The sequence below is a fragment of the Carcharodon carcharias genome, chromosome 9, assembly GCF_017639515.1.
Source record: "Carcharodon carcharias isolate sCarCar2 chromosome 9, sCarCar2.pri, whole genome shotgun sequence".
In the NCBI taxonomy this organism is placed as follows: domain Eukaryota; kingdom Metazoa; phylum Chordata; class Chondrichthyes; order Lamniformes; family Lamnidae; genus Carcharodon; species Carcharodon carcharias.
This window is the reverse complement of record NC_054475.1, coordinates 87,116,245-87,143,523: the sequence shown is the minus strand read 5'-3', so window position 1 is coordinate 87,143,523 and position 27,279 is coordinate 87,116,245. Positions and strand designations below refer to the sequence as shown.

Here is a 27,279-nt window from a genome sequence, read left to right as displayed (position 1 = left end):
CACCACCACCCCAACCCATCCCCACCACCCCCATTGTCCCTCATGCCCCCTATGGCTAGCTATGGCACTTTCATGTTCATTGACCTGCTATACATTGTATTGAACCAATGAATCCTATAGTGACAGTATGATGTGTTTACAAAAAAAGCTTCAACAAAAGTAATTCATTCGTAGCTTTCTCCTATGTTGGGGAAAAAAAGTAATTTAATTAGAAGCCAATAAAACTCAATCATCCAGACCATTTAAAGTATCAGTAACAAAAACCACAAACCCTTGAAACCATTTAAGGTTGTGTAAACAAACATTGTGAAATTGACAGCAGAGATTAGAGAGCCTGATCTGTCAATCAAACAATGTTCTCTCTGGAACAAAAACAGAATTACCTGGAAAAACTCAGCAGGTCTGGCAGCAACGGCGGAGAAGAAAAGAGTTGACATTTCGAGTCCTCATGACCCTTCAACAGCAGTTCTGTTGAAGGGTCATGAGGACTCGAAACGTCAACTCTTTTCTTCTCCGCCGATGCTGCCAGGCCTGCTGAGTTTTTTCAGGTAATTCTGTTTTTGTTTTGGATTTCCAGCATCCGCAGTTTTTTGTTTTTACCTCAATGTTCTCTCTGGGGTGCACCTGTTTCAACAAGCATAATGGGTGCCTAGGCTCTCAGCCAAGTGGTTTCAAGGGTTTGTGGGTGGCATAAGGTGGCAGAGAAGGAGCATGGGGAGTGTTTGGAGGGTGTGAGGGCTGGAGGACCTTTGTGTTTTTATTTTAACTGGGACAAAGTCCCACAGCACCAAGTCAGGCCTTTTAAACAGCCCATCTCTGCACCTGGCAGCCCCTCTAGCTGTCTTCAAACTTTTTCCTGGGTCAACTGGCCTGACTCCAGCCCACCGCCCCCCACCCCCCCAGCTGCGTGGCAGTGAAGATCCCGCCTTTGCGGGCACTTTCTCCCAAGGGAGGTGAGCCAAGTGGGGAATTTTCCTGACTTCCCCTACCTACCTCGATGATGAAAATCCAGGCCCAAAGTCTCCTCTCTCAACAGGTCTTAAGATCTTTCACTAATTGAACTCAGTGCAGCTTCAGCACAGTTCCTGATAGGCATAGGCCCAGAATGTAAAGCTCCTCTAACTTTGCACTATGTGCAATCTCTACCAGAAAGACTACAGGTTGGCTGGAAAGGTAAATGGAAATGCCACATTGGAAAATATTGCTATTCTGAAGTTGGGTCAAAGAAATGTTGGGAAAAATTAAAGTAGCGTCTCTCTGCACCTAACTATGCTACATATGGGAGTGCTGAATGGGATATTGTACTTTGCATCTAACCTATGCCACACTAACATTTGGAGCACTCAATATGGACAGTGTGTCTGAAATGAGAAAATATTTATTTGGAAGTTATAAGATTTCTCATTTTAATGAACACACAAGTCACATGAAAAAAATTTTTTAAATGCAAGTGATAGGTGTTTTCATTAACCTTGGAATCGTAAATGTTATTACTGTAATATTTTCTGCTTTAAATTGCATTGCTTCTATAACTTTCTGTTCCTCAACTAACAGAATATGTTGATTTGTGTAGTGTACAACATTACATATTCTGAGTGTTCGCCTGACATTTTGTGCCTCTTTTTCTGACTCCACTCCCTCATAGAAAGATCCTTACAACACAGTGAGGATGCTATCGGAAGCATCACAAAAAAAAGCTTCCAAGCAACGTGTTTGTCCATTGGCTCAGCTGTTGGCTCTTGCAGCGAAAAATAAAAAATATGTAATATTTGACCTGCGACCTCCAACAAATACATCTCATCCATACCACAACACTTCTCACAAAGTTGTTGTAGAAACCATCCTGAATTCCTCGATTGATCACAATCTGGTAAGGAAATTGAATCTCTTTTTCAAAGATGACAGATGGAAATTAGAAAATCTCTACATTAGAAGAGTACAATTTCTGTTACACTGTGTCACAGTTTTCTGTAACGATTTGACCTGAATGGGATTTTTTTTACATTTCATTTTATGATATTGTTATAAAGGCTAATTCAGTTTACAAGGAGTTAACTCCCAGAGGTACAATCGTGTATTTATTATATTATATGCAGGGTGTGAATTTAACATTTACGCCATTTAGGAAGTTAATTATGAAATGATAGAGAGTTGTGGAAAGCAGAACAAAGCAGTTCATATCCTGGTGATAGAAAAGTTCCTGGGATGGTATATCAGATTCAGACATCACAAGCTGTTTACTCTATCATGTTACATTACCTTTAAGGAGAATCATGGGGCCAGATTTTGCAGTCCCAAAACAGGACCAAATGAAGGCAAAACAGCAAAAAAATGACCGCCAAGTGACACAAACAGATGTGCCTCCATTTCCACCATTGACCATTTTGTGGGGCGTGGGAAAGGATGTGGGGCAGGAAGCCCAATCATCCCTTTCGAAAGGCCCAAGGTCAGATCTGTTAGGATTTTCACCAGGGCTGGTAGGCTTCGGAAGACCTCCATGACCCCACCAAGTGAGAAGAGGCAGTAATTGGCATGGAGGCAGGACAAAATGCTAGGAAACCTCATGAAAGGCAAGTTAGAAGATTTTTATAGGCTTAAGTGTGGCTTTCGAGGGCAGTTAACCTTGATGGAATTCACCAAACAAGGGGATAAAGGCAAGGGAATGACTCCATTGAGGAGCCAAATTTTGGACAGGCATTAATTTTAATGGGTCCTTTCTTTTAGCGCCAGGAAGCTTATATCTGCATTTTTGAGTGCTGGCAACTGAGGCTCAGACTTGTTGCTGACATTTATTAAGGGGTTATCAGAACTCATGGAAAAAAGTAGCTGGCAAATTGGGCCCATTCTGTTCCCACCTTGGGTTTGCTGATTGAGCTGGCAGACCCATGTCCAGCACAAACAGCAGAATCTTGCCCTTGGATGGCAGGCAGGCCCCACCGGCTTGGTGGCGGGTGGGCAGCCAACTACCGCCACTGAAATAGGGCCCGCTGCCATTTTGAGTGGGCGGGCTAATAAAGGCCCGCCCAGCGGCATCCCCGATGGGAAGTGCTATGCGCTTCCTGTGCGGGGGGGAGGGAGGAAATCCCCAGCTGTCAAAGTGCACTCTTTCACGCATGCACGCAAAAGAGCACACTTCTCTCTGAGACAAAGTACTGTCTCAGGGAGACCAGTGACAGTGCAAAAAACTTTTAAAAAACAAAAATTTAAAAATTATTAACATGTCCTCCTCATGTGACAATGCCACACGAGATGGGACATGTTAATAAAGACCACATAAACTTTATTAATTTTTTAAAATACGGGCATGAAACTTCATCCCGCCAGTGGATGAAGTTTCACCAATCTGGAGCCCGCTGGGGCTCCTGGCCTGCCTGCCAACCTTAAGGTTGGACGGGCAGGTCTTTAATTACTTTAACTAGCCTGTCAATGGCCTCAATTGGCCATTGACAGGTCGGCGGGCAGACAGCTGATTTCGCTGTCCACCCGCCTTCCTAAAAATTTAAATGGACCGGGATGACGTCAGGGATTCCTCCCGACGTCATCCTGCATCATTTTCCCTTCAGCGACCAGGCCCCGCCCCCAAATCGCTGAGGGGAAAATCGTGGCCAAAGTGAGGTCTTCACTGGGAGAATCCAGTTTTCTGGCAGCCTGATGATTTAGACAAAATCATAAACGGGTGCAGAACTGAGAGAACTTTAGATTATAGGTAGGGCTTCAGCAATGTTCTGGCCTATTTCCTTAAAAAAAATATGTTATGGCACAGTCAATGGTGAATGCTGCATTGTTCAAATCCCAGAGGGAAACTTCAGAAAACTGCAACAGCTATTTTTGCAATTTCAGTGGTTTGAGATGCAGGCTTTGAATTCAGTAGTAATAAGACCACCAAGCCTTACAGGTTTTTATAAAACCTGATTAAGCCTTTATTAATAGGAAAATGATTTTAAGCACATACATATGTCTATAAATTGCTCCTATAATAGCTTCTAAATCCCCTAATTAATCTGACTCCCAGTTACACCTCCATTAAGGCAATAGTAAGACCCTGGCTAAGAAACATGATACCCTGAACAATCCAATTCAAAGTGAGTTTACTTAACGTCAGTTTGTTGTAGGCAGCAGCTTGAGGCATAGATGCTGAAGGCTTTTCACACTTGTTAGATCTTAAAATGCCTGCCCTTACACACAGCCTTCACTCCTTTATACATATTTTCCCTTTTGAATGCAAATTCCCATTGTTTCACTATGTCTTTGGACTTTACCTTTCTAATAACAAAAATCTCTCATGGTACTAATTTTACCAGTAATCTTTGGGGAAAAATAAACGCACTGTTTCTTAACTTCCCTGGCTAGTGGTAATATTTCACTCCCTCTCTGAATCCAAGCTAGTTTGGTTTATTTAAAATTCAAAAGTTCCCATTACCTCTTACATTCTAAAACATTCCCCCATGTTTACCTACTCAACATTTCAAACCTAGCTTATTTCCTGATATATCAAAGCCTTCCGACTAGCTGCCCTTAATTCAATTAAATCACAAACACACACATATAGACACAGATACCACTATATTACAATAAATTCCAATAACATTATTACATCTTCCTCACACATATGATGGAAATCACTTGGTCCTGGGGATCTGCCACTCTTTAGTGCCATTATTTTCTTACATTATGGTAGGTCCCTGACCCTGATTCTCTATTAATATCCTTGGGATGTCTGGCATTCTGACCCTCTTGCTTTGCTGTAAATACTAACACAAAATAATTGTTCAATGTGTCTTCACTTCCTTATTTTCATTAATATTTTCCATATTATTGCTTTTCAAGGGGCCCACATTGTTCCTGACTTCCTTGTCAATCAAAACCTGGCTAACTCAGCCTTGAATATATTCAATGACAAAGCCTTCACTGTTCTTTGGGGAAGAGAATTCCAAAAATTAACGACCCTCTGACAGATGAAATTCCTCCTTAACTCCATCATAAATGAGAGACCCCTTATTCTGGAGCTGTGCTGTCTTGTTCTAGATTCCTCCATGAGGGGAAATATCCTCTCAACATCTATCCTGTCAAGCCCATTGAATCTTAATAAGATCAAGAAGGTCACCCCTCATTCCCCTAAACTTTAATAAGTATAGCCCAACTGCTCAACCTTTCCTAATACGACATAAAGAACATAAGAAATAGGAGCAAGAGTAGGCCATTCAGCCCCTCAAGCCTGCCCCAATAAGATCATGGCTGATCTACCCCAGGCCTCAACTTATCTTTCATGCCAGCTCCTCATAGCCCTCAACTCTCCAATATTTTAAAAATCTATCCACCACATCTTTAAATACTTGCAGTGATCTAGCCTCCACAACTCTCTGAGGTAGAGTCTTCCAGATATTCACTACCCTCAGAGAAGAAATTCCTTCACATCTCAGCTTTAAATGAGTGTCCCCTTATTCTGCAACTATGTTCCCTAGTTCAAGATTCCCCTATTAGTGGAAACATCTTCTCAACCCTGTCAAGCCCCCGTAGAATCTTGTACATTTCAATAAGCTCACCCCTCAGTCTTCTAAACTCTAATGAATAAAGGCCTAACCTGTTTACCTGTTCTTGATAAGTCAACCCCTTCATCCCAGGAATCAGCCTAGTGAATCTTTTTGAACTGCCTCCAATGCCAGTGTACCCTTTATTAATATGGGGACAAAACTGTACAAGGTACTGCAGGTGCGGCCTCACCAACATCCTGTACAGTTATAACAAGACTTCCCTATTTTTAAACTCCAATCCCCTAGCAATACAGGCCAAAATTCCATTTGCCTTCATAATTAATTGCCACACCTACATGCTAACCTTTTGTGCTTCATGCACAAGGACACCCAGATCCCTCTGTGCTGCACTTTTTGGGAGTCTCTCTCCATCTAAATAATAGTCTACATTTTGATTTTTCTTACCAAAATGCATGACCTCACACTTTCTTACATTAAACTCCATCTGCCAAATTTTTTGCCCACTTACTCAACCTTTCTATATCCCCTTGCAGATTCCTTATGTCCTCATCACAACATCCCTCCCACCTATTTTTGTATCATCAGCAAATTTGGATTCATTACACTTTGCCCCCTCCTCCAAGTCATTTATATTGATAGTAAATAATTTGAGAACCTAGGACTGATCCTTGTGGCACTCCACTAGTTACGTCTTTCCAACGTGAAAAAGACCCATTAATTCCAACTCTCTGTTTTCTGTGTGTTAACCAATCCTCAATCCATGCTAATAATATATTGCTCCCAATACTGTGAGCTCCTATCTTGTGCAATAACCTTTTATGTGACACCTTATCGAACACCAGCTGGAAATCCAAATACACTACATTTACTGGTTAACCTTTATCAACTCTGCTTGTTATATCCTCAAAGAGCTCTAGCAAATTTGTCAAACATGATTTGTCTTTCACAAAACCATGTTGACTCTGTTTGATTGCGTTAAGCTTTTCTAAATGTCCTGCTATTTCTTCCTTAATAATGGACGCTAGCATTTTCCCAACAACAGATGTTAGATTGACTGGCCTATAGTTTCCTATTTTTTGTCTCCCTCCCTTCTTGTACAGGGGCATCACTTTAGTGGTTTTCCAATCTGCTGGGACCCTGGGAATCCAGTGAGTTCTGGAATATTTTGATCAATGTCTCCACTATCTCTGCAGCCACTTCCTTTAAAGCCCTTGGATGCAGGCCATCAGGTCCTGGTGACTTGTCTGCCTTTAGTCCCATTAGTTTCTCAAATACTTTGTCCCTTGTGATACAGACTGTTACAAGATCTTTCCTCCCATAGTTTCTTGCTTATTTTATATCTTTGGGATACTTATAGTATCCTCCACCGTGAAGACCGATGCAAAATATTAGTTTAAATTATCTGTCATTTCCCATTCTCTGTTACCAGTTCTCCAATGGCAACCTCCAAGGGTCCCACTCTCACTTTAGCTACTCTTTTTATATACCCGTAGAAGCAGGGGCTGTTTGTTTTTATATTTCTTACCAATTTACATTCATAATCAATTTTGTCCCTCTTTATTAGCTTTTTAGTCATCTGCTGCTGGTTCCTAAAAGACTCCCAATCTTCTGGCGTACCACTAGTTTTAGCCGCTTTGTATGCCTTAGTTTTTGATTGGATGTTCTCCTTGACCGCCTTTGTTAACCACGGGTGGTTCATCCTTCTCATCGAGTCCTTCTTTTTGACCGGGATAAATTTTTGCTGAGCGCTATGAAATATCTGTTTAATGTCTGTCACTGCTCATCCATTGACCTTCATCTTAGTCTATTTTCCCAGCCCGCTTTAGACAATTCTTTCTTCATACCTCTGTAATTGCCTTTATTTAAGCCGAGGACACTGGTTTGAGATCTGAGTTGCTCACCCTCAAACTGAATTTGAAATTCTACCATGTTGTGATCGCTACCCTCTAGAGGATCTTTAACTTCGAGATCTCTTATTAATCCTACCTCATTACACATTACTAGATCTAAAATAGTCTGTTCCTAGGTAGTTCTGCAACGTTTTGCTCTAAGAAACAATCCCTGATGCACTCTACAAATTTGTCTTCCATGTTACCCCTGCCAATCTGAGTTGTCCTGTCAATATACAGATTAAAATCACCCATGACAATTGTAGCGCCCTTCTTACTCGCCTCCATTATTTCCCAATTTATACTTTGTCCTACAGTGAGGCAACTCTTTGGGGGCCTATGGACGACTCCCACCCATGACCTCCTCCCCTTGCTATTCCTTATTTCCACCCAAACTGATTCCGCATTACAATCTATTACACCTATATCACTACTCACACTGCACTGATACCTTCCTTTATTAACAAAGCTACCCCACCTCCTTTTCCCTTTTGCCTATTTTTCCGGAACATCGAATACCCTTGAATATTGACTTCCCAGTCTTGATCACCCTGCAACCACATCCTTGTTACAGCTATCGAGTCATATCCATTTATTTCTATTTGACTTTTTACCATTACTACTCATTCTGGTTCTAATTTCTGCTACACTCTTCCACTTAAATTTTCTGCCCCTTCTTGTCACACTTTGATTATCATTCACCTCTTCACTACCCTGCATCTGTGCTCCCTCATTTATTTTTGATTTTCTAAACTTCCCTTCAATTGAATCCTCCCCTCCACTAATTAGTTTAAAGCCCTATCTACAACCCTAGTTATATGATTCGCCAGGACACTTGTCCCAGCATGGTTAAAACAAAGCCCGTCCCAATGGAACAGCTCTCTCCTTCCCTAGTACTGGTGCCAGTGACCCATGAATCAGAACCCATTTCTCCCACACCAATCTTTGAGCCACACATTTACCCTCTCTAATCTTATTTACCCTATGTCAATTTGCACATGACTCAGATAGTAATCTGGAGATTATTACCTTTGTGATTCTGCTTTTTAATTTAGCCCTGAGCTGATCGTAGTCCCTCAGCAGAACCTCTTTCCTAGTCCTACCTATGTCATTGGTACCTACATGGGCCAAGACAACTGGATCCTTCCCCTCCCACTCCAAGTTCCTCTCCAGCCCAGAAGAGATGTCCTTAACTTTGACACCAGGTAGGCAACACAGCCTTCGGGACTCTGTCTTTGCTGCAGAGAACAGTATCTATTCTCCTAACTATGCTATCCCCTGTAACTACTACATTTCTCTTTTCTCCCCCCACTTGAATGGTGTTCTGTACCACAGTGCTGTGGTCAGTTCATTCATCTTCCTTGCACTCTGTGCCCTCGTCCATATCAGGAATCTCGTACCTATTGGACAAAGGCACTGGCTGAGGCTCCTCCAAAGCTAAATTCTGGATCCCCATACCTGCCTCACTCGCAGTCACACCATCCTGTCCCTGACCACGGACCAAATTTGATGTAATTAATCTAAGGGGTGAGACTGCCTCCTGAAACACTGTGTCCAGGTAACTCTACCCCTCCCTGATGTGTTGTAGTGTCCGCAGCTCGGACTCCAGCTAATCAAACCTGAGCCAAAGTTCCTCGAGCAGTCAACACTTGTTGCGGATGTGGTCACCGTGGTTCACACTGGCGTCCACCAGCTCTCACGTGCTACAGCTGCAACACATTGCCTACCCAGCCATCTCTATTCTATTTAATAAGTTTGGGTGTTAAGTATTTTAAAAGTGAATTTCTTAAATATGCTCTTCAGCTGTAATAATGTCTCCTCATTTAAACCACTTAGCCAATCAAAAGAGACATGGAAGAAATACCCACCAATCACCTATTTTCCTGTGATGGCACACACTGGCTCTGTCAGGAAGAAAGAGGTTGAAGTGGCTCTCTGCCACTGGTTTTCATGTCACGCCACCGCTGCCCTACTCACACAAGTCTGCTCTCCGTGTGCTCCCGGCTTTCCTCTCGCTGTTTTAAAGTGTGAACATCTTGGCTCTCCTCTTGCTGTTATAAACTGTAAAAACCCCAGCTCTCCTCTCACTCTTTTAAACTGTAAAAATCCCAGCTCTCCTCTCGCTATTTTAAACTGTAAAAATCCCTCAGTCATCAATCGCCAACTGAAGCTCTCTACTACAGCCAAATATAGCACTCCAGTGTAGACAAAAAAAAGACAAGCCCTTCATCCCAGGAATCAGCCTAGTGAACCTTCTCTGAACTGCCTCCAATGCAAGTATTTCTGCCCTTAATTAAGGAGACAAAACTACACACAGTACTCACCACAGCTTGTAACATAACAGCAAGATTTCACTATTTTTATACTCCAGCCTCCTTGCAATAAAGGCCAACATTCCATTTGCCTTCCTAATTACTTGTGGTGCCTGCATGCTAACTTTTGGTGATTCATGTACGAGAAGACCCTCAGTACCAAAGTATCCTGTAGTGTCTCTCCACTTAAGTGGTATTCTGTTTTTCTATTCTTCCTACCAAGGTAAACAACCTTACATTTTCCTGCATTATACTCCCATCTGCCAAATTCCACTCACTTAACCTATCTGTATCTCTTTGCAGGCTCTTCGTGTTTTTTTTTATTCATTCATGGGATGTGAGTGTCGCTGGCTAGGCCAACATTTACCGACCGTCTCTAATTGCCCTTGTCCTCCTCACAGCTTGCTTTCCTACTTACAAGATGTCGTAGGCAAATTTGGCTTCAACACACACTGTTCCTTCATCCAAGTCAATAATATAGATTGTAAATAATTCATAAGATCATTATAAATCATAAGAAATAGGAGCAGGAGTAGGTCATTCAGCTCATATAGCCTGCTCTACCATTCAATAAGATTATGACTAAAGTGATTGTGGCCTCAATTCTACCTTCCTGCCTTGAATATGTTCAATGACCCAGCCTCCACAACTCTCTGTGGAAGAGAATTTCAAGAGTAACAGCCCTTTGAGAGAATAAATACTTCCTTATCTCCTTAAATGGGAGACACCTTATTTTTAAATTGTGCCCCCTGGTTCTAGATTCCTCCACAAGAGGAAACATTCTCTCAGCATCTACCCTGTCAAGCCCTCTCAGAATCCTATATGTTTCAACAAGATCACCTTCTAAGATCATTCTTCTAAACTCCAGACCCGAACCTGCTCAACCTTTCCTCATAAGGTAACACCTTCATTCCAGGAAGCAGCCTAGTGAACTTTCTCTGAACTGCTTCCAATGCAAGTATTGCAAGTATCCAATGCACACAGGAAGGTGTGTTCGTAATGCGGCCAAATAGGTTGAGTATCAACTTGTAAAACGTTCCATCCCATTCCAATGGCAGGTGGCAAGAGTGAGAGATTTCTGGTCAGCTATGTGATGGAAAGAAACTTGGAGCCTCTACCATCAATGTTCATAGCTCCGGACTACAACATGTATGTAAAAGAGCATGTTGCCACAACAACTCGGACACTTGGAAGGGGGTGAGTTGGCTGGATGACTAGTGTGGAAGAGATTGGTGTTAATAACCCGGGGTTCATTCTCCGTTCCAGCTGGGGTGAACTCAGGACCTGCCTCCTTGCTCTACCTGTGGTGGAAGTCATGGCGCCATAGGTCAGACCTGTCTTCAGACAGAGAACTGAAGAACATGTAAGGAGGCCAAGACCAAAGAGTTGTAGCAAGACTTCCCTACTCTTATACTCCATGCCCCTTGCAATAAAGAACAACATTCCATTTGCCTTTTTAAATACTTGCTGAATCTGCATGCTAACTTTATGCGATTCATGTGCAAGGGCATACAGATCCCTCTGTGCCGCAGCATTCTGCAGATTCTCCATTTAAAAAATATTCTGCTTTTCTATTCTTCCCACCAAAGTGGACAACCTCACATTTTCCTACGTTATGGTACATCTGCCAAATTTTTTGTCCATTCACTTAATCTATCTATATCCCTTTTCAGATTCTTTGTATCCTTCTAACAACTTGCTTTCCTATCTATCTTTGTATGATCAGCAATTTTGGCTACAATACAGTAATTCCCTTCATCCAAGTCATTGATACTCCACTAAGTACAGTTTGCCAACGTAAAAATTACCCATTTATCTTGATTCTCTGTTTCCTGTTAGCCAATCCTCTACCCTTGCTAATACATCACCCCTAATACCATGAGCTCTTATCTTCTGCAGTAACCTTTTATGTGGCACCTTGTCAAATGATTTTTGGAAATCCAAATACACTGCATCTACTGATTGCGCTTTATCCATCCTGTTTGTTGCATCCTCAAAGAACTCTAATAAATTTGTCAAACATTATGTCCCTACAACAAAACCATGTTGACTCCACCTGATTATGTTATGATTTTCTGACTGTGCTTAGCAGATTCCAGCATTTTCCGAATGACAGATGTTAGTCTAACTGGCCTATAGTTTCCTGCTTTCTGTCTCCCTCTCTTGAATAGAGGGGTTACATTTGTGGCTTTTCAATCCACCGGGACCTTTCCAAAATCTAGAAAACTTCAGAAGATTACAACCAATGCATCCACTGTCTTTGTAACCATTTCCTTTAAGGCCCTAGACTGCAAGCCATCAGGTCTTTTTATTTATTCTTTCATGGGATGTGGACATCACTGGCAAGGCCTGCAGTCCTTGAACATCCCTAGTTGCCCTAGAACTGAGTGACTTACTAGGCCTTTTCTGTGGGTAGTTAAGAGTTAACCACATTATTGTGGATCTGAAGTCACATGTAGGCCTGACCAGACCAGGTAAGGACTGCAGATTTCCTCACATTAGTAAGCCAGATGTTTTTTTTACAACAATCTATTATAGTCATGGTCACCATTACTGAACTAGCTTTAATTTTATTAATTGAATTTAAATTCCACCAACTGCCATAGTGGGATTTGAACTGTGTGCTCAGATTACTAGTCTAATGACATCACCAGTACACTACCATCTCTCCCTCTTCCCAGAGGATTCTTTACCGAGACCATTAATTAATCCTACCTCATTACACATTACCAGGTCCCAAGATCTTGTCAGCCTTTTGTCCCACTCATTTTCCTAGCACTTCTTCTCTTGTGATAGTTCAAAGTTCCCTCCTTTTGTCCCCTGCTTTTCTACTATTCTTGGGATGCTTTTTATGTGTTCTACTGTAAAGACAGATATAAAATACTTGTTCAAAGTCTGAGATTTCCTTGTATTCCATTATTAGTACCCAGTCTCACCCTCTAAGAGACCAATGCTTACTGTCACCGCTCTTTTCCTTTTTATATAGTTGTAAAAGCTTTTACTGTCTGCTTTTATGTTTATTGCAATTTTTCTCTCCTACTCCAATTTCTCCCACTTTTTTAGTCATCCTTTGCTGGTTTCTAAAATGTTCCCAATCTTCTGGCCTATCGCTAATCTTTGAGAGTTGTACACCTTTTCTTTCAATTTTATACCATCCTTAACTTCCTTAATTAACCATGAAGGTGCATCTTTCTCATAGTATTTTTTTTTCTCAATGGAATATAGTTTTGTTGAATTCAGAAATATTTCCTTTAACGTCTGCCATTGCTTCTCTACCATCTTACCTTTTAACCTACTTTCCCAGTCCACTTTAGCCAATTCTGTCTTCCTAGTTTTGTAATTGCCTTTATTTAACTTGAAGACACTAGTTTCAGACCCAAAGCTTCTCATCCTCAGCTGAATGTGAAATTTCATCATGTTATCATGTTATCATATTGTCATTTCTCATAAGAGAGCAGCGGGGATTTAAAACAGTGTGAACGTACGAACAAGGAGCAGGAGTAGGCCATTCAGCCCCTCAAGCCTGCTCCGACATTTAATAAGACATGGCTGATCTGATAGTAACCTGAAATCTGCATCCCATCTACTGCTGATAACCCACCACCTGCTTTTTTACCAAGAATCTAAACACCTCTGCCTTAAAAATATTCAAAGATTCTGTTTCCACCACCTTTTCAGGAAGAGAGTTCCAAAAACTCACGACCCGCCAAGTGAAAAAATTTCACCTCATCTCTGTTTTAAATGGGCGACCCCTTATTTTTAAACAGTGACCCCTAGTTCAAGAACAGCGCGAGAGGGGAAAGATTGTGCTGGGGAGTTCAAACAGTGGAAGAGGGGAGAGAGAGAGAGCAACAAGGACTTAAAACAGAGCGAGAGAGAGATTGGCGAGGACTTAAAACAGCATGAGAGGGGACACAGAAAGAGAACGGTGATTACTTAAAACAAGATGAGAGAAGAGAGAGAGAGTGAGAGAGCAGCGCGGACTTAAAGCAGCATGAGAGCAGGGAGAGACAGAGGGAACGGCTGTGGACCAACTAAGTTCTGAAGAAATCAAAGTCTGATGTCAGAGGGAAACAGATTGGCTGGTGGGCATTTTGCTTGTTTTTCATTGAAAATTCATCTAACTTATTAGTAATTGTAAGGTTTTATTAGTATTAGTAAATATTACTAGCAGCAGTAAAGCTGAATGGGAATAGTGGGGTATATTAATTATAAATGAATTTAGAAAAAAAATTAATTAAGACACAGTAAAGATAGCAGGGCAGGTGATGTGTTATGACTGCAAAATGTGGCAGCTCCTGGAAACCAGTGAGATCTCAGGAAAACACGTCTGCAGTAAGTATTTGCAGCCTGATTAGCTTCGGCTCAGGGTCACTGAGCTGAAGGCCAAGCTACAGACTCTGTGATGCATCAAGGAGGGGAAGGTTACCTGGACACTTTATTCCAAGAACAGGAGGGTGTGACTGTGAGTGACGCAGGTAAGGGGAACCAGAAGGCGGAAGTAGAGAAGACTCAGCCCTTGCAATTGTCCAACAGGTTTGAGGTTCTTGAAGCCTGTATGAATGAAAGCAAGAGCCGCAAGGTGGATGAACAAACTGACCACGGTACAGGAAACCATTCAAACGTGGGCAGTTAATAGGAAGTAGTTGTAGTAGGAGACAGTATATTCAAAGGGATAGACACAATTCTCTACAGCCGAGAGCATGAGTTCAGGTGGCTGTGTTGCCTGCCGGATGCCAGGGTTCAGGACATCTGCTCAAGATTGGAGAGGAACTTGAGGTGGGAGGGGGAGGATCCAGTTATTGTGGTCCACATTGGTATCAATGACATAGTTAGGAAAAGGAAAGAGATTCTGTTTAGGGATTATGAACAGCTAGGGGCTAGATTAAAAAGCAGAACCTCAAAGGTAATAATCACTGGATTATTGCCAGAACCATTAGCAAATTGGTGTGGGGTAAATAAGATTCGAGAGATGAAAGCATGGCTTGAAGACTGGTGTTGGAGAAATGAGATTCGATTCATAGGGCACTAGCACCAGTATTGGGGAAAGTGGGAGCTGTACTGTTGGAATGGTCTTCATCTGAACCATGTTGGGACCAGTGTTCTGGGAGTCATATAATTAGGGTGGTAGAGAGAGCTTTAAACTAAATAGTGGGAGAAGATGATCATGCGAGAAGAGAATGTAATAAATCAAAGGGAAACAACAAGATAATAGAGCAGAGTAGCGATTTGGGTAATGATAACTAGAGAGTAGCAGGAAGGGACAGAGAACAAAGTTAAGAGTGCACCAGCAAATCAGGCCAGAGATTGTAAAATGGTAAAAAGACAGAGTTAAAGTTTCTGTATCTGAATGCAAGCAGCATTCATAACAAACAAAATTAGCACAAATAGAAATAAATATGTATGACCTGACAGCCATTACAGAGACATGGTTGCAGGGTAACCAAGGCTGGGGCCTAAATATGAAGGGTATTTGCCATTTTGAAAAGATAGGAAGCAAGGAAAAGATGGCGGGATAGCTCTGTTAATTAAGAATGCAATTAGTACAGTAATCAGAGATGAATTTGTCTCAAAAGAGAAAGGTGTAGAATCAGTTTGGATAGAGATAAAAAATAACAAAGCTAAGAGGTCACTTGTAGGCTTAGTTTATTGGTCCCCTAACAGTAGTTATATGGTAGGGCAAGGTATACAGGAAGAAATAAATGGGGTGTATAAGAAAGGCACTGCAATAATCATGAGTGATTGTAATATACATGTGGATTGGGCAAATCAGATTGGCAAAGGTAGTCTGGAACAAGAGCTCATAGGGTATATTTGGGACAATTTCTTACAGCAATATATTCTAGGGCCAACCAAGGAGCAGGCTATTCTGGACCTGGTAATGAGTAATGAGGTAGGGTTAATCAATAACCTCAGAGTAAAGGAGCCTCTAAGTGACAACAATCATAACATGATAGAATTTCATGTTCGGTTTGCAGGGGAGAAGTGTGAGTCTAAGGACAGGATTTTCTGTGCCCACCGGCATCAGTGTGTTCAGTGGCATGAGCAGACAATATGGCATGATCGATTTCACGACGGCGTGAAACCAGTTTGCGATTGGCCGCTCAGCCCACCAATGGTGGGCCACATTTCCCGCGATCCGACGTCAGGAACATCATTGTAATACATCTGCATATCATTATTAGGCCAACCCGCCGGGATCATCCGTTCACGCCAGCGGGAAAGCACGTGTTTCACAACTGCATATAAATGACATGCACTTGGCAGGATGCACTTTGAGGGGAACTCGGAGGTGAGTACACAATAACGTTGCACAGCGCTTGTCAGGGTCACCTGTTGGACATCAAGTTTGAGGCGCATTGGGAGTTGACGGGGGAAGAGTCAAGGACTGCCTTGGGGATCAGGCGACTTGTGGGGGGTGGAGGCAAGCACAGCCCTGCCATTGTGGTGACTTTTATGGGGGTGCAAGAGCTGCCTTACGGTTGAAGCGACTTGTGGTAGGGGGGCAAGGGTAACCCTGCTGTTTAGGTGACTTGTGGGCATGGGAGGGGGGGGAAAGGTAGCCTTGCTGTTGAGGTGACTTGTGCTGGGGGTAGGCAAGGGCTGCCTTGCGTTTGAATATAGCACACAAGCATTCAAGGTGGGGGTAGGGTGGGCAAGGGGAGCGACCGTGCATTAGCGACACCGTCTATAAAGTGATCATTCTTCTACAGCTGAGAAAGTTCTGGCACAGCCATTGATATGATTGGATTCAGGCTTCTAGCTTACCTCCACACTCAAGCAATGAAGAGGTATCAAAGTGCCACCAAGTGCTCCAGACCCACCAGCCACCATCTCCCACCCATCCCCCCTCACTACCCCGGCACAGACCGCAAAGTCATGAATGTTTTACTGGCCTGCAGAACAGTTGTACAACTGCACACATTGTACAATCTCCTTGCTAAAGCTGACCATGGAGCAGTCACTGGTGGAGGTGCTCACAGCCCTTTGCAAAGTCATCATTCTGGTTTGGACCAGTCTCCCCCATGGTTCAAGATAACTGTGCAGCCTTGCAGTGCAGGTTAGGAGAATGCCTGCCCCTGAGCTGAGAGCACAGCATGGAGTCCAATGAGCAATGCTATGGCCAATCGGTCAGGTGGAGCGGGGCGGAGGTGGGTGGCGTCTTGGGTAGCCATGCAGCGCACTAATCTCTGGCCATCCAAGTGGTGACCAGCGCTCTCTGGGAAGCCTTAAGGAGCCTTCAGACTTAACCAGGACAGATATTCTTAGTACACCCATGTTAACCCACGTGTGTCTCTCTTTCGTCCTGCAGGACTACATCAGGCGCATGGAGCCTGGTGAATTGGCTGTATGCCTGATGGCCTACAGAAAGTGAAGACGATGGAGGTGAGAGCATCAGAGGCTCCTGGCTGTGCTGAGGGAGGAGCAGCACCCTCTGGAAGAAGGGGCGGCTGGGGCTCCCGCACACGCCGCCAAAGAGCCACAGTGAGCCGTTGTTGGTCAGCGCCTAGTGACACCCAGTGTCCACAGACACTGCCTTTCATTCCTGCAGATGACCGAGAATAAGTGTTGCTGAAGACTGCACATGTGTAGGGTACTGGACGGTTACATCTGCCACCTGCTGCAGGATTTGGCACTGTGGGGCCATGGAGGGCATCTACTACCAGTGGCCGTGAAAGTGACTGCAGCATCAATTTCTATGCTAGTGGCTTCTTTCAGGGCTCCACAGGTGACCCCTGTGGGATCTCACAAGTCTCTGTCCACAAATGCATCCATGAGGTCATGGATGCCATCTTTGCGAGGGTGTACAACTTTGTTCATTTCGTCTGGGGCCAAGACAGCCAGGATGCAAGAACAAAAATAGAATTACCTGGAAAAACTCAGCAGGTCTGGCAGCATTGGCGGAGAAGGGCCATGAGGACTCGAAACATCAACTCTTTTCTTCTCCGCCGATGCTGCCAGACCTGCTGAGTTTTTCCAGGTAATTCTATTTTTGTTTTGGATTTCCAGCATCCACAGTTTTTTGTTTTTATATTAGGATGCAAGAACAATTGGATTCGCCCAGATCTTGGGTTTCCCACAGGTGCAGGATGCAATCGACTGCACTGACGGGGTGCTCGCAACACGTGGTCAACTACATCGACCGTGAGGAATTCCATTCACTGAATGTGCAGGTGGTGTGCGACCCAAAACACCAGAAATGCACCCTGCAGGTGTGTGCATGGTTTCCAGGGAGTCTGCACGATGCCTACATCCTGAGTCCGTCACAGATCCTTGGAGTCTTCCAGGGTCCACAGAAGCTGCCGCGATGGCTGTTCGGGGACAATTGCTACCTGCAGAGGCCTTGGCCGATGACACCCATGCGGCGGCCTCAAACTGCAGCAGCACGGAAGTGAGACTCATGTTGCAACCTACAACTTGGTGAAGCAGAGCATCAGGATGCTGAAAATGAGATTCCAGTGCCTGGACCACTCTGGTGAAGCCCTGCAATATAGTCCGCTGAGGGTATTATGCATCTTCATCGTCTACTGCACCCTTTATAACTGACTGCTGCAATGGGGAGAGGAGCTGGCTGAGGAGGAGCTGGTGGTCTCCTCTGATCAGGAGGAAACCGATGGGGATGAGGGTGAGGAGGTCCTCGAAGGGGACGATGACGGAGATGAGGCCCTCGCTCAGGCTAGATGAGTCAGGCACGCTCGGGAGGCTCTCACAGCTGTTAGATTTGTGGAGAATGATGACGATATGCAGTGAGGTGTCCCCATAGATCCTCACATTGCACCTGTGAATGTTTGACTCCAGTCTGGCTTATGGCGGCGTGCATACACTCTGTGATAATGCTCCTGTCATGGACATGCAGTGGAGGTACTAATTCTCACTCCATTGCAGGAGGTGATGATGACATGCAGTGAGGCCACTCCATAGATCTTCTGACACATTACTGATGCCTGCCGCAACTGAGCCCGCCAGTAGCACAGTGTCACTGGTCACAGGTGCTGAAGAGATGGGGGCCAGCCCCACCTTAAAGGTGCTGAGAGCACAGAGAGAGAATGACGGAACTCTATGACACCTGCCCTCTACATTGTGGCAGCAATGACAAGCACCATCTAAGTGCAGGCATCAGTAATGTGTCCAGGGAATGAGAGTTCGGACCATCTCTTTGGTATGAAGGCTGCACAGAGCACAGGGAAGAAGCCCTTGAATGAGACACCTGTCTCTATCTTGTGCAGAAAGGTTTCACATCTGAACAGAAGAACATAAGAAATAGGAGCAGGTGTAGGCTATTTGGCCCCTCAAGCCTGCCCCGCCATTCAACAATATCTTGGCTGATCTGCCCTAGGCCTCAACTCCTCTTTTGTGCCAGCTCCCCAAAGCCCTCAACTCCCCGATATTTCAAAAATCTACCTATCTCCTCTTTAAATACTTGCAGTGACCTAGCCTCCACAATTCTCTGGGGTAGAAAATTCCAGACATTCACTTCCCGCTGAGAGAAGAAATTCCTTTGCATCTCAGTTTTAAATGAGTGTCCCCTTATTCTGTAACTATGTTCCCCAGTTCAAGTGGAAATATCTAGTGGAAACATCTTCTCAACATCTACCCTGTCAAGCCCCCTCAGAATCTTGTACGTTTCAATTAGATCACCCCTCATTTTTCTAAACTCTAATGAATAATGTTTAGCCATTCTTGATAAAGTCATCCCCTTCGTCCCAGGAATCAGCCTAGTGAATCTCTTTTGAATTGTCTCCAATGCCAGTATATCCTTTCTTAAATACAGGGACCAAAACTGCACACAGTACTCCAAGTGCAGCCTCACCAACATCCTCTACTGTTGTAACAAGACTTCCTATTTTTAAACTCCAACCCTCTAGCAATACAGGCCAAAATTCCATTTGCCTTCTTAGTTACTTGCTGCACCTGCATGTTAAACTTTTGTATTTCATGCACAAGAACACCCTGATCACTCTGTGCTGCACTTTTTTGGAGTCTCCCTCCATTTAAATAATAGTCTGCCTTTTGATTCTTCCTACCTAAGTATATGACCTCACACTTTCCAACAATAAACTCCAGCTGCCAAGTTTTTATCCACTCACTCAACCTGTCTATATCCCCTTGCAGGTTCCTTATGTCCTCATCACAACATGCCCTGTCACATATTGTTGTATTGTCAGCAAATTTGGATACATTACACTGAATGACACAAACAATTCATCAGAACAAGGAGCCAGGGAGACATTCTTGAGAGTTTATTGACAATAGTGGACATTATGCACAAGTGATTAACACCCGTGCCCAGGCTATGCAACTACATCTTCTTAGGCTTGGCCTAAATAGCCAAGTGGTTATGGTACTGGGTTTGTAACCCCAAGATCAAGAATTCAAATCTCACAATGGCAAACTATGAAACAATGTAACTTCATCTGAATAGGAACAGATGGAAATGTGTTTGTACTCAAAAGAGTTACATCTTCTTAGGCTTGGCCTAAACAGCCAAGTGGTTATGGTACTGGGTTTGTAACCCCAAGATCAAGAGTTTAAATCTCACAATGGCAAACTATGAAGCAATGTAACTTCAACTGAAACAGATGGAAACGGGTTTGTACTCGAAAGAGTTACATCTTCTTAGACGCTTGGCCTAAATAGCCAAGTAGTTATGGTACTGGGTTTGTAACCCTAAGATCAAGAGTTCAAATCTCACAATGGCAAACAATGTAACTTCATCTGAATAGGAACAGATGGAAACATGTTTGTACTCGAAAGAGTTACATCTTCTTAGACGCTTGGCCTAAATAGCCAAATAGTTATGGTACTGGGTTTGTAACCCTAAGATCAAGAGTTCAAATCTCACAATGGCAAACCATGAAACAATGTAACTTCATCTGAAACAGATGGAAACATGTTTGTACTTGAAAGAGTTACTATATGTTGGCTTGGCCTAAATAGCCAAGTGGTTATGGTACTGGGTTTGTAACCCTAAGATCAAGAGTTCAAATCTCACAATGGCAAACTATGAAACAATGTAACTTCATCTGAAACAGATGGAAACGTGTTTGTACTCGAAAGAGTTACATCTTCTTAGGAGCTTGGCCTAAATAGCCAAGTGGTTATGGTACTGGGTTTATAACCCCAAGATCAAGAGTTCAAATCTCACAATGGCAAACTATGAAATAATGTAACTTCATCAGAATAGGAACAGATGGAAACATGTTTGTACTCGAAAGAGTTACATCTTCTTAGGAGCTTGGCCTAAATAGCCAAGTGGTTATGGTACTGGGTTTGTAACCCCAAGATCAAGAGTTCAAATCTCACAATGGCAAAACTATGAAACAATGTTACTTCATCTGAAACAGATGAAAACATTTATTTAAAAGATTATCAAGAGTTCAAATCTCACAATGGCAAACTATGAAATAATGTAACTTCATCTGAAACAGATGGAAACGGGTTTGTACTCGAAAGAGTTACATCTTCTTAGGGGCCTCGGTGGCTCCTTGCAGGCATTGCCCGTCTTTTACCAGGACCTGATCAAAGTCTGGAACATGGTCGCCTCGCGACGCAGCTCTCCCCCGTCAGGAGTAGCGGCTATCGTCAGAGAGCTGCTGCTCAGGAATCCGCCCCTCCGTCCCTTTCAGTGGTTGGCAGAGAGGAGGGCTGTGGCCGTAGGGGTGACTAGGATCGGGGACGTGCTGGGTGGCAGAGGACTGGGCTAGATGCTCCCGCAGGAGTTGGCACGTCGCGCGTCTGTGAGTGTCCAGGTCGCAGCCGATGCCATCCAAGACCTGAGATATGGTCGTGCTCGGACCCGATGTAATTTTAGGTCTTGAGGTGGCCCAGGTGCGCGGTGGTCTTCCGTCTGAGCGTTCTCCTGTTCGGAGAGAATTCCACATTGGGCCCAAGCCCCGAACCCTCCCTCGGGTGCTGGTGCCCCGCAATATGAGCCGCCTCGGGGACATGCCCTCTGTGCCTTTTGGCACGGCAAAGAGGAGCTTTTTGTACAGACTGCTGCTGCACACCTTCCATTTTCTCGCCCCTGTCCGCCGCCTGGACACACCCTGGCGTGCCTTGTTGCCGTTCGGCGGCGGAGGACCCTGATGGGAGGCCCTCTACGGAGGTATCCTCCCCCTTTCTATCAGGGACCTGGGTTGGAGGGTGTTGCATGCAGCAGTCCTCTATAATAGGAGAATGCACAGGTTCACGGACTCTCAGGACACATGCCCTTTTTGCGGTCTTGTGGAGTCCGTGAACCTTGCTTATATAGGGTGTTGTAGGCTGCACTCCCTTTTTAGTTATTTGAAAAACCTTTTATTGATGTTTTGTTTGCACTTCAGCCCCACGCTCCTGATCTATGGGCACCCGGTGCGGAAGGGGGTCGGGAAGGAGGAGGACCTCCTCGTGAACCTGCTCCTGGGCCTGGCCAAGTTGGCCATTAACAGGTCCAGGCAGTGGGCGATCGATGGGGGAGTCCCGCCCGATTGTTTGTCCCTCTTCCGCGGCTACGTTCGCGGCCAGATGTCCCTGGAGAGGGAGCACGCGGTGTCTGCTGGCACTCTCGAGGCCTTCCGTGCCCGGTGGGCACCGCGGGGACTGGGGTGCTTTATCGACCCCTTTAATCACATTTTAATTTAAAGTTTGTAAGTTTCCTTTAAACTTTGTTCTTGGTTTTACAGCTGACCTGAATTAGGGGCTGTGCCTGATTTATCCCAATTTTGTTAATTTGGTTTAATTGGTTTTAACTCGAAAGAGTTACATCTTCTTAACCTTCCTAGCCTGCCGCTATGTCTTGGTGCTCCCTGGACATCCACAGCAGAGGTGGGGGCAGCCTGCTAACTGCAACACCCTGTCTGTGATGACCTTGGTGGGCGTCCTCTGGTGCGCTGAGACCTGGAGAGCCCTGGCCCACTTTCGTGGTCCTGCTGTGTGGCAGTGGCACCCTCCTCGGCCTGTGGAGTTGGAGCTTCTGAGGTAACAGGAAGAGTGGATTTAGATGGGCTGGACACTCCCGGAGTCACCTGGATGGATGGCCCCAGGGTTTGAACCTGCTGATCCTCCTCCCTATGGGTGTCGAAGGGCCCCAGGCTGACTCCTTGAGGAAAAGGGATAGCTGGAGTGAGATCAAGCTGCCCGGCACTTCTCTCGCATACACACTATTGGGGGCAAACTACGGTATCAACCTTGGAGTTGAGCCCGTGCAGCAGTCAGGAGCAACGTCCTGGACCAAGGTCTCCATGGCAGCTGCCATCCTACCAGTGCTGACCTTGGTACATTGGCATGCCGACGCTGTCACCTCAGTGAAGGCGGACGAACTCCTCCATTGTGTCTTGCAATCTGAGGAGTGCAGCAAACACCCCTTCCTGATGTTCCTGAGCTTGCCCTTGCAGATCATGCAACTGTGACATGGCCGAGTCCAGAGGCTCGTCACCAGATTCGGACTCAGCAAATTTCTGGCCTCCAGCAGTCCTCCAAGTGCTGGACACCTGGGAAATCCCTGCCGCTGCCTGCTGTGGATCAGATTGTGCACTGTGCTCCCCAGATTGCAATCCCGAGACTATACTAAAGCTAGGTCCCACTGAGGTGTGTGTCTCTGTGCTGGTGGAGGGTGTTGGTGAGGGCTGTGATGGGACTTCAAGGAGGGTGTCTCCAGGTTCCTCTTCAGAGGTTTCTTCGGGGATTGATTGGAGGCCCTGGGTCTTGGACTCCATTGGCTGTTTCCCAGATGTACCTGCGGAAGCAAGGCGAGATAATTACTGCATGGCAGTGGCCTGTGAAACAGGAAAAATTACTCGCAGCATGGTTGTCTGATGGATGTTGCACTTGGTAGAGTATCACTGACCTCACCATCAGCACATTACCAGTCCAGATCATCGCCGGCCAACTGGATGGCTCTGTTTTCAAAGTTTGTGAGGACCACAATTTTAGGCATTCCTCCACCGATCTGTGACCTCTCCCTGTTGTCTTGTCCTGCATGAATAGAGGTGGAGAGAGTATAGGCAAGTTGCCTGCCAGTGCAGATGATAAGTATGCTTGGCATGTGTGGGTAGTGAGTGGTCCCATGGATGGGATGACGACAAGGAGTGTGAGAGAGTGAATGGTGATGTCTCTTGAACTGGTAGTAAGTGAGAGCTCTGTGGATGTGTAATGGGTTTTTGAGTGTGTGAGTTGTGAGCGATGGGAAGTGTGCCTTACCCTGGCAAAATGGAGGAGGCCATTCATCCTTTTACGGCACTGGGTGGTTGTCCTCTTATGGAGGGCGTTGGCACCAACCACTGCCACCACCTCCCAAGCCCAATTGGTAACGCCGTTGTCCATCCTACGGCCAGAGCATGGGTAGAGGATATCCCAGCAGGCCTCCACGGCATCCAAAAGGTGTTCCAGTGATGGGTCGCTAAACCTGGAAGCTGCAGGCTTTCTGCCTTCCGTGGACATCTTCCCTGCAGCCAATGTGGCCTGGAAACAATGAGATGTGTCACGTGCAGCTGGACTTTAAATATGGCACCCAGGGTGAGGAAGCGGCGAGGTGATGGCAGGCAGGCAGGCAGGCAGGCAGCCCACCTGCCATAGAAATGGACATGTTTCCCGGGAATGCATAAATAATGTGGCAAGTTTGGGACAATGCGGCATGAAAACCCCCCATTGCGACCGGTGGGTAAAACATCATTTTACCTTTTAATTACCACCCTTAGCGCAAATCTGGGATGATTCCGCCCCAAGACTAGGTGTTTTAAACCTGAATAAAGGTAATTCCAAGGGTATGAAAGCTGATCTAGCTAAATTGAATTGGGAAACTAGATTAACAGATAAGACAGTAGAGATCCAGTGGCAGACCTTTAAGGAGATATTTAATAACTCTCAGCAAAGATTTATCCCAATTAGAAAGAATGACTCTTTGAGAAAGATGCAAATCCATGACTGAATAAAGAAGTTAAGGATAGTGTGAAACTGAAAGAAACACTGCACAAATCTGCAAAGATTATTGGTGGGTCAGAAGATTCATCAAACTTTAAGAACCAGCAAAGAATGACTAAAAAAAAGAGGGAGAAAGAAGTATATATAAAAAAGCTGGCTAGTAATGAAAACAGTTGGTAAGAGTTTCTACAAGTACTTAGATAGGAAAAGAATAACTAAAACTAGTGTTGGTCCTCTAGAGAGTGAGTATGGGGAATTGGTAATGGAAAATAAGGGAATGGCAGAGGCATTCAACAGGTATTTTGTGCCTGTCTTCACTGTAGAAGACTTAGAAAACTTCCCAAAGACACTTAAAAATCAAGAAGAAAATGGGAGGGAGGAAATTAAAACAACCACCATCACTAGGAAAACTATTAGACCTAAAGGTTGACAAGTACCCAGGACCAGATGGTCTACGTCCTATAGTCTTAAAAGAAGTGGCTGCAGAGACAGTAGATGCATTAGTTATAATTTTCCAAAATTCCTTAGATTCTGGATGCATTCCAGTGGATTGGAAAATAGCTAATGTAACATCTTTATTCAAGAAAGGAAGGCGACACAAAGCAGGAAACTACAGGCCAATTAGCATAACATCTGACATAGGGAATTTGTTAGAACCCATTATCGAAGAGATTATAACAGGATACTTCAACAGTTATAATTTTATCAGGCAGAGTCAACATGGGTTTGTTAAAGGGAAATCATGCTTAACTAATTTATTAGAATTTTTTGAGCAAGTAACAAGGTGGATAAAGGGGAACTTGTAGGTGTGGTGTAATCGGATTGCCAGAAGGCATTTGATAAGGTGCTACATCAAAGGTTACTACACAAGATAAGATACATGGTGTATTACATGGTAACATATTAGCATAGATAAAGGATTCAGTAGCTAACAGGAAGCAGAGAATAAGAATAAATGGGTCTTTTACGGGTTAGCAAGCCGTAACAAGTGGAGTGCCACGGGGATACAGTGCTGAGGCCTCAACTATTTACAGTCTACATCAGTGATTCGGATGTGCGCACCAAATGTATTGTAGATAAATTTGCTGGTGATGCCAAGAAAGGTAGGAAAATAAGTTGTCAAGAGGAGGTAGAGAGTCTGCAAAGGGATATAGACAGGTTAAGTGAGTGGGCAAAACTTTGGCAGATGGAGTACAATGTGGGAAAATGTGAACTTGTTCACTTTGGCAGGAAGAATAGAAAAGCAGTATACTATTTAAATGGAAAGAGATTGCAGAACTCGGTGGTACCGAGGGATCTGGGTGTCCTGATACATGAACCACAAAAAGTTAATATGCAGGTACAGCAAGTGATCAGGAAGGCGAATGGAATGTTGACATTTATTGCAAAGGGAATGGAATATAAAAGTAAGGAAGTTTTATTGCAGCTGTACAGGGCATTGGTGGGACCACATCTGGAGTACCGTGTACAGTTTGGCCTCCTTATTTGAAAAAAATATATAATTGCTTTAGAAGAAGTTCAAAAAAGGTTCACTTGACTCATTCCTGGGATGAGGGGCTTATCTCATGAAGAAAGGTTGAACAAGTTGGACCTAAACTCATTGGAGTTTAGAAGAATGAGAGGTGATCTTATTGAAACATATAAGATCCTAAGTGGACTTGATAGGGTAGTCGGGAGGATGTTTCCATTTGTGGGAGAGACTCAAACCAGGGGACAGAGTTTAAGAATAAGAGGTTTACCATTTAAGACGGAGATGAGGAGAATTTTTTTCTCTCAAAGGGTCGTTAGTATGTGGAATTCTTTTCCCCAGAAAGCAGTGGAGGCTGGGTTAATGAATTTATTCAAAGTAGAGTTAGACAGATTTTTGATTGACAAGACAGTCAAGGGGTTATTGGGGGGGGGGGCAGATGACACTGTGGAATTAAGACAACAACCAGATCTTAATGAATGGCGGAGCAGGCTCGAAAGGCTGAATGACCTACTTCTGTTTCTAAGTCCAATGTTCATATGATCACTCTTCCGTAGAGGATGCTTTAAAATGAGATAATTAATTAATCCTGCCTCATTTCACATTACCAGGTATAAAATAGCCTGTTACCTAGTTGGTTCCATGACATATTGTTCTAAGAAATTGAATACACTTTATGAACTTGTCCTCAAGGCTACCTTTCCCAATTTGATATGTCCAGTCTATTTGAAGATTAAAATCTCCCAAGATCATTTCCTTTCTTACAAGCCCCCATCATTTCTTGATTTATACCCCGTCCTACGTTGCAGCTACTGTTGGGAACCCATAAATTACTCCCACCAGTGTCTTCTTTCCTTTGCTCTTCCTTAGCTCCATACAAACTGATGTTACATTTTGATTTTCAGAGCCAAGATAATTTCTCACTATGGTACTGATCTCATTATTTAGTAACAGAGCTACCTAGCTCCTTTTCCTTTCTTCCTGTCCTTTTGAAATTTCAGATATCTGTGAACATTCAATTCCCAGCTGTGGTCACTTTGCAATCACATCTCTGTAATGGCTATCATATCATACCCAATTATTTCTATTTGCACTGTCAATTCATCGATTTTGTTATGAATGCTTTGTGCATTCTGATAAAGAGCCTTCAATTTTGACTTTTTACTATTTTTCTCCAATGTGATCCAATCTGCTGGTGCACTCTTATGTTTGTACACTCT

At 44.1% G+C, this 27,279-nt stretch overlaps 1 protein-coding gene across 1 annotated transcript in view; it reads left to right on the top strand.

Annotated features, from left to right (window-relative positions):
* Window positions 1-27,279, top strand: part of gdpd2 (glycerophosphodiester phosphodiesterase domain containing 2) — a 128,706-nt gene that overhangs the window by 65,689 nt on the left and 35,738 nt on the right. The window contains exon 12 of the mRNA XM_041195763.1: window positions 1,646-1,870. Coding sequence (XP_041051697.1) covers window positions 1,646-1,870 — 225 coding nt within the window. The remainder of the gene's footprint in view (window positions 1-1,645; window positions 1,871-27,279) is intronic.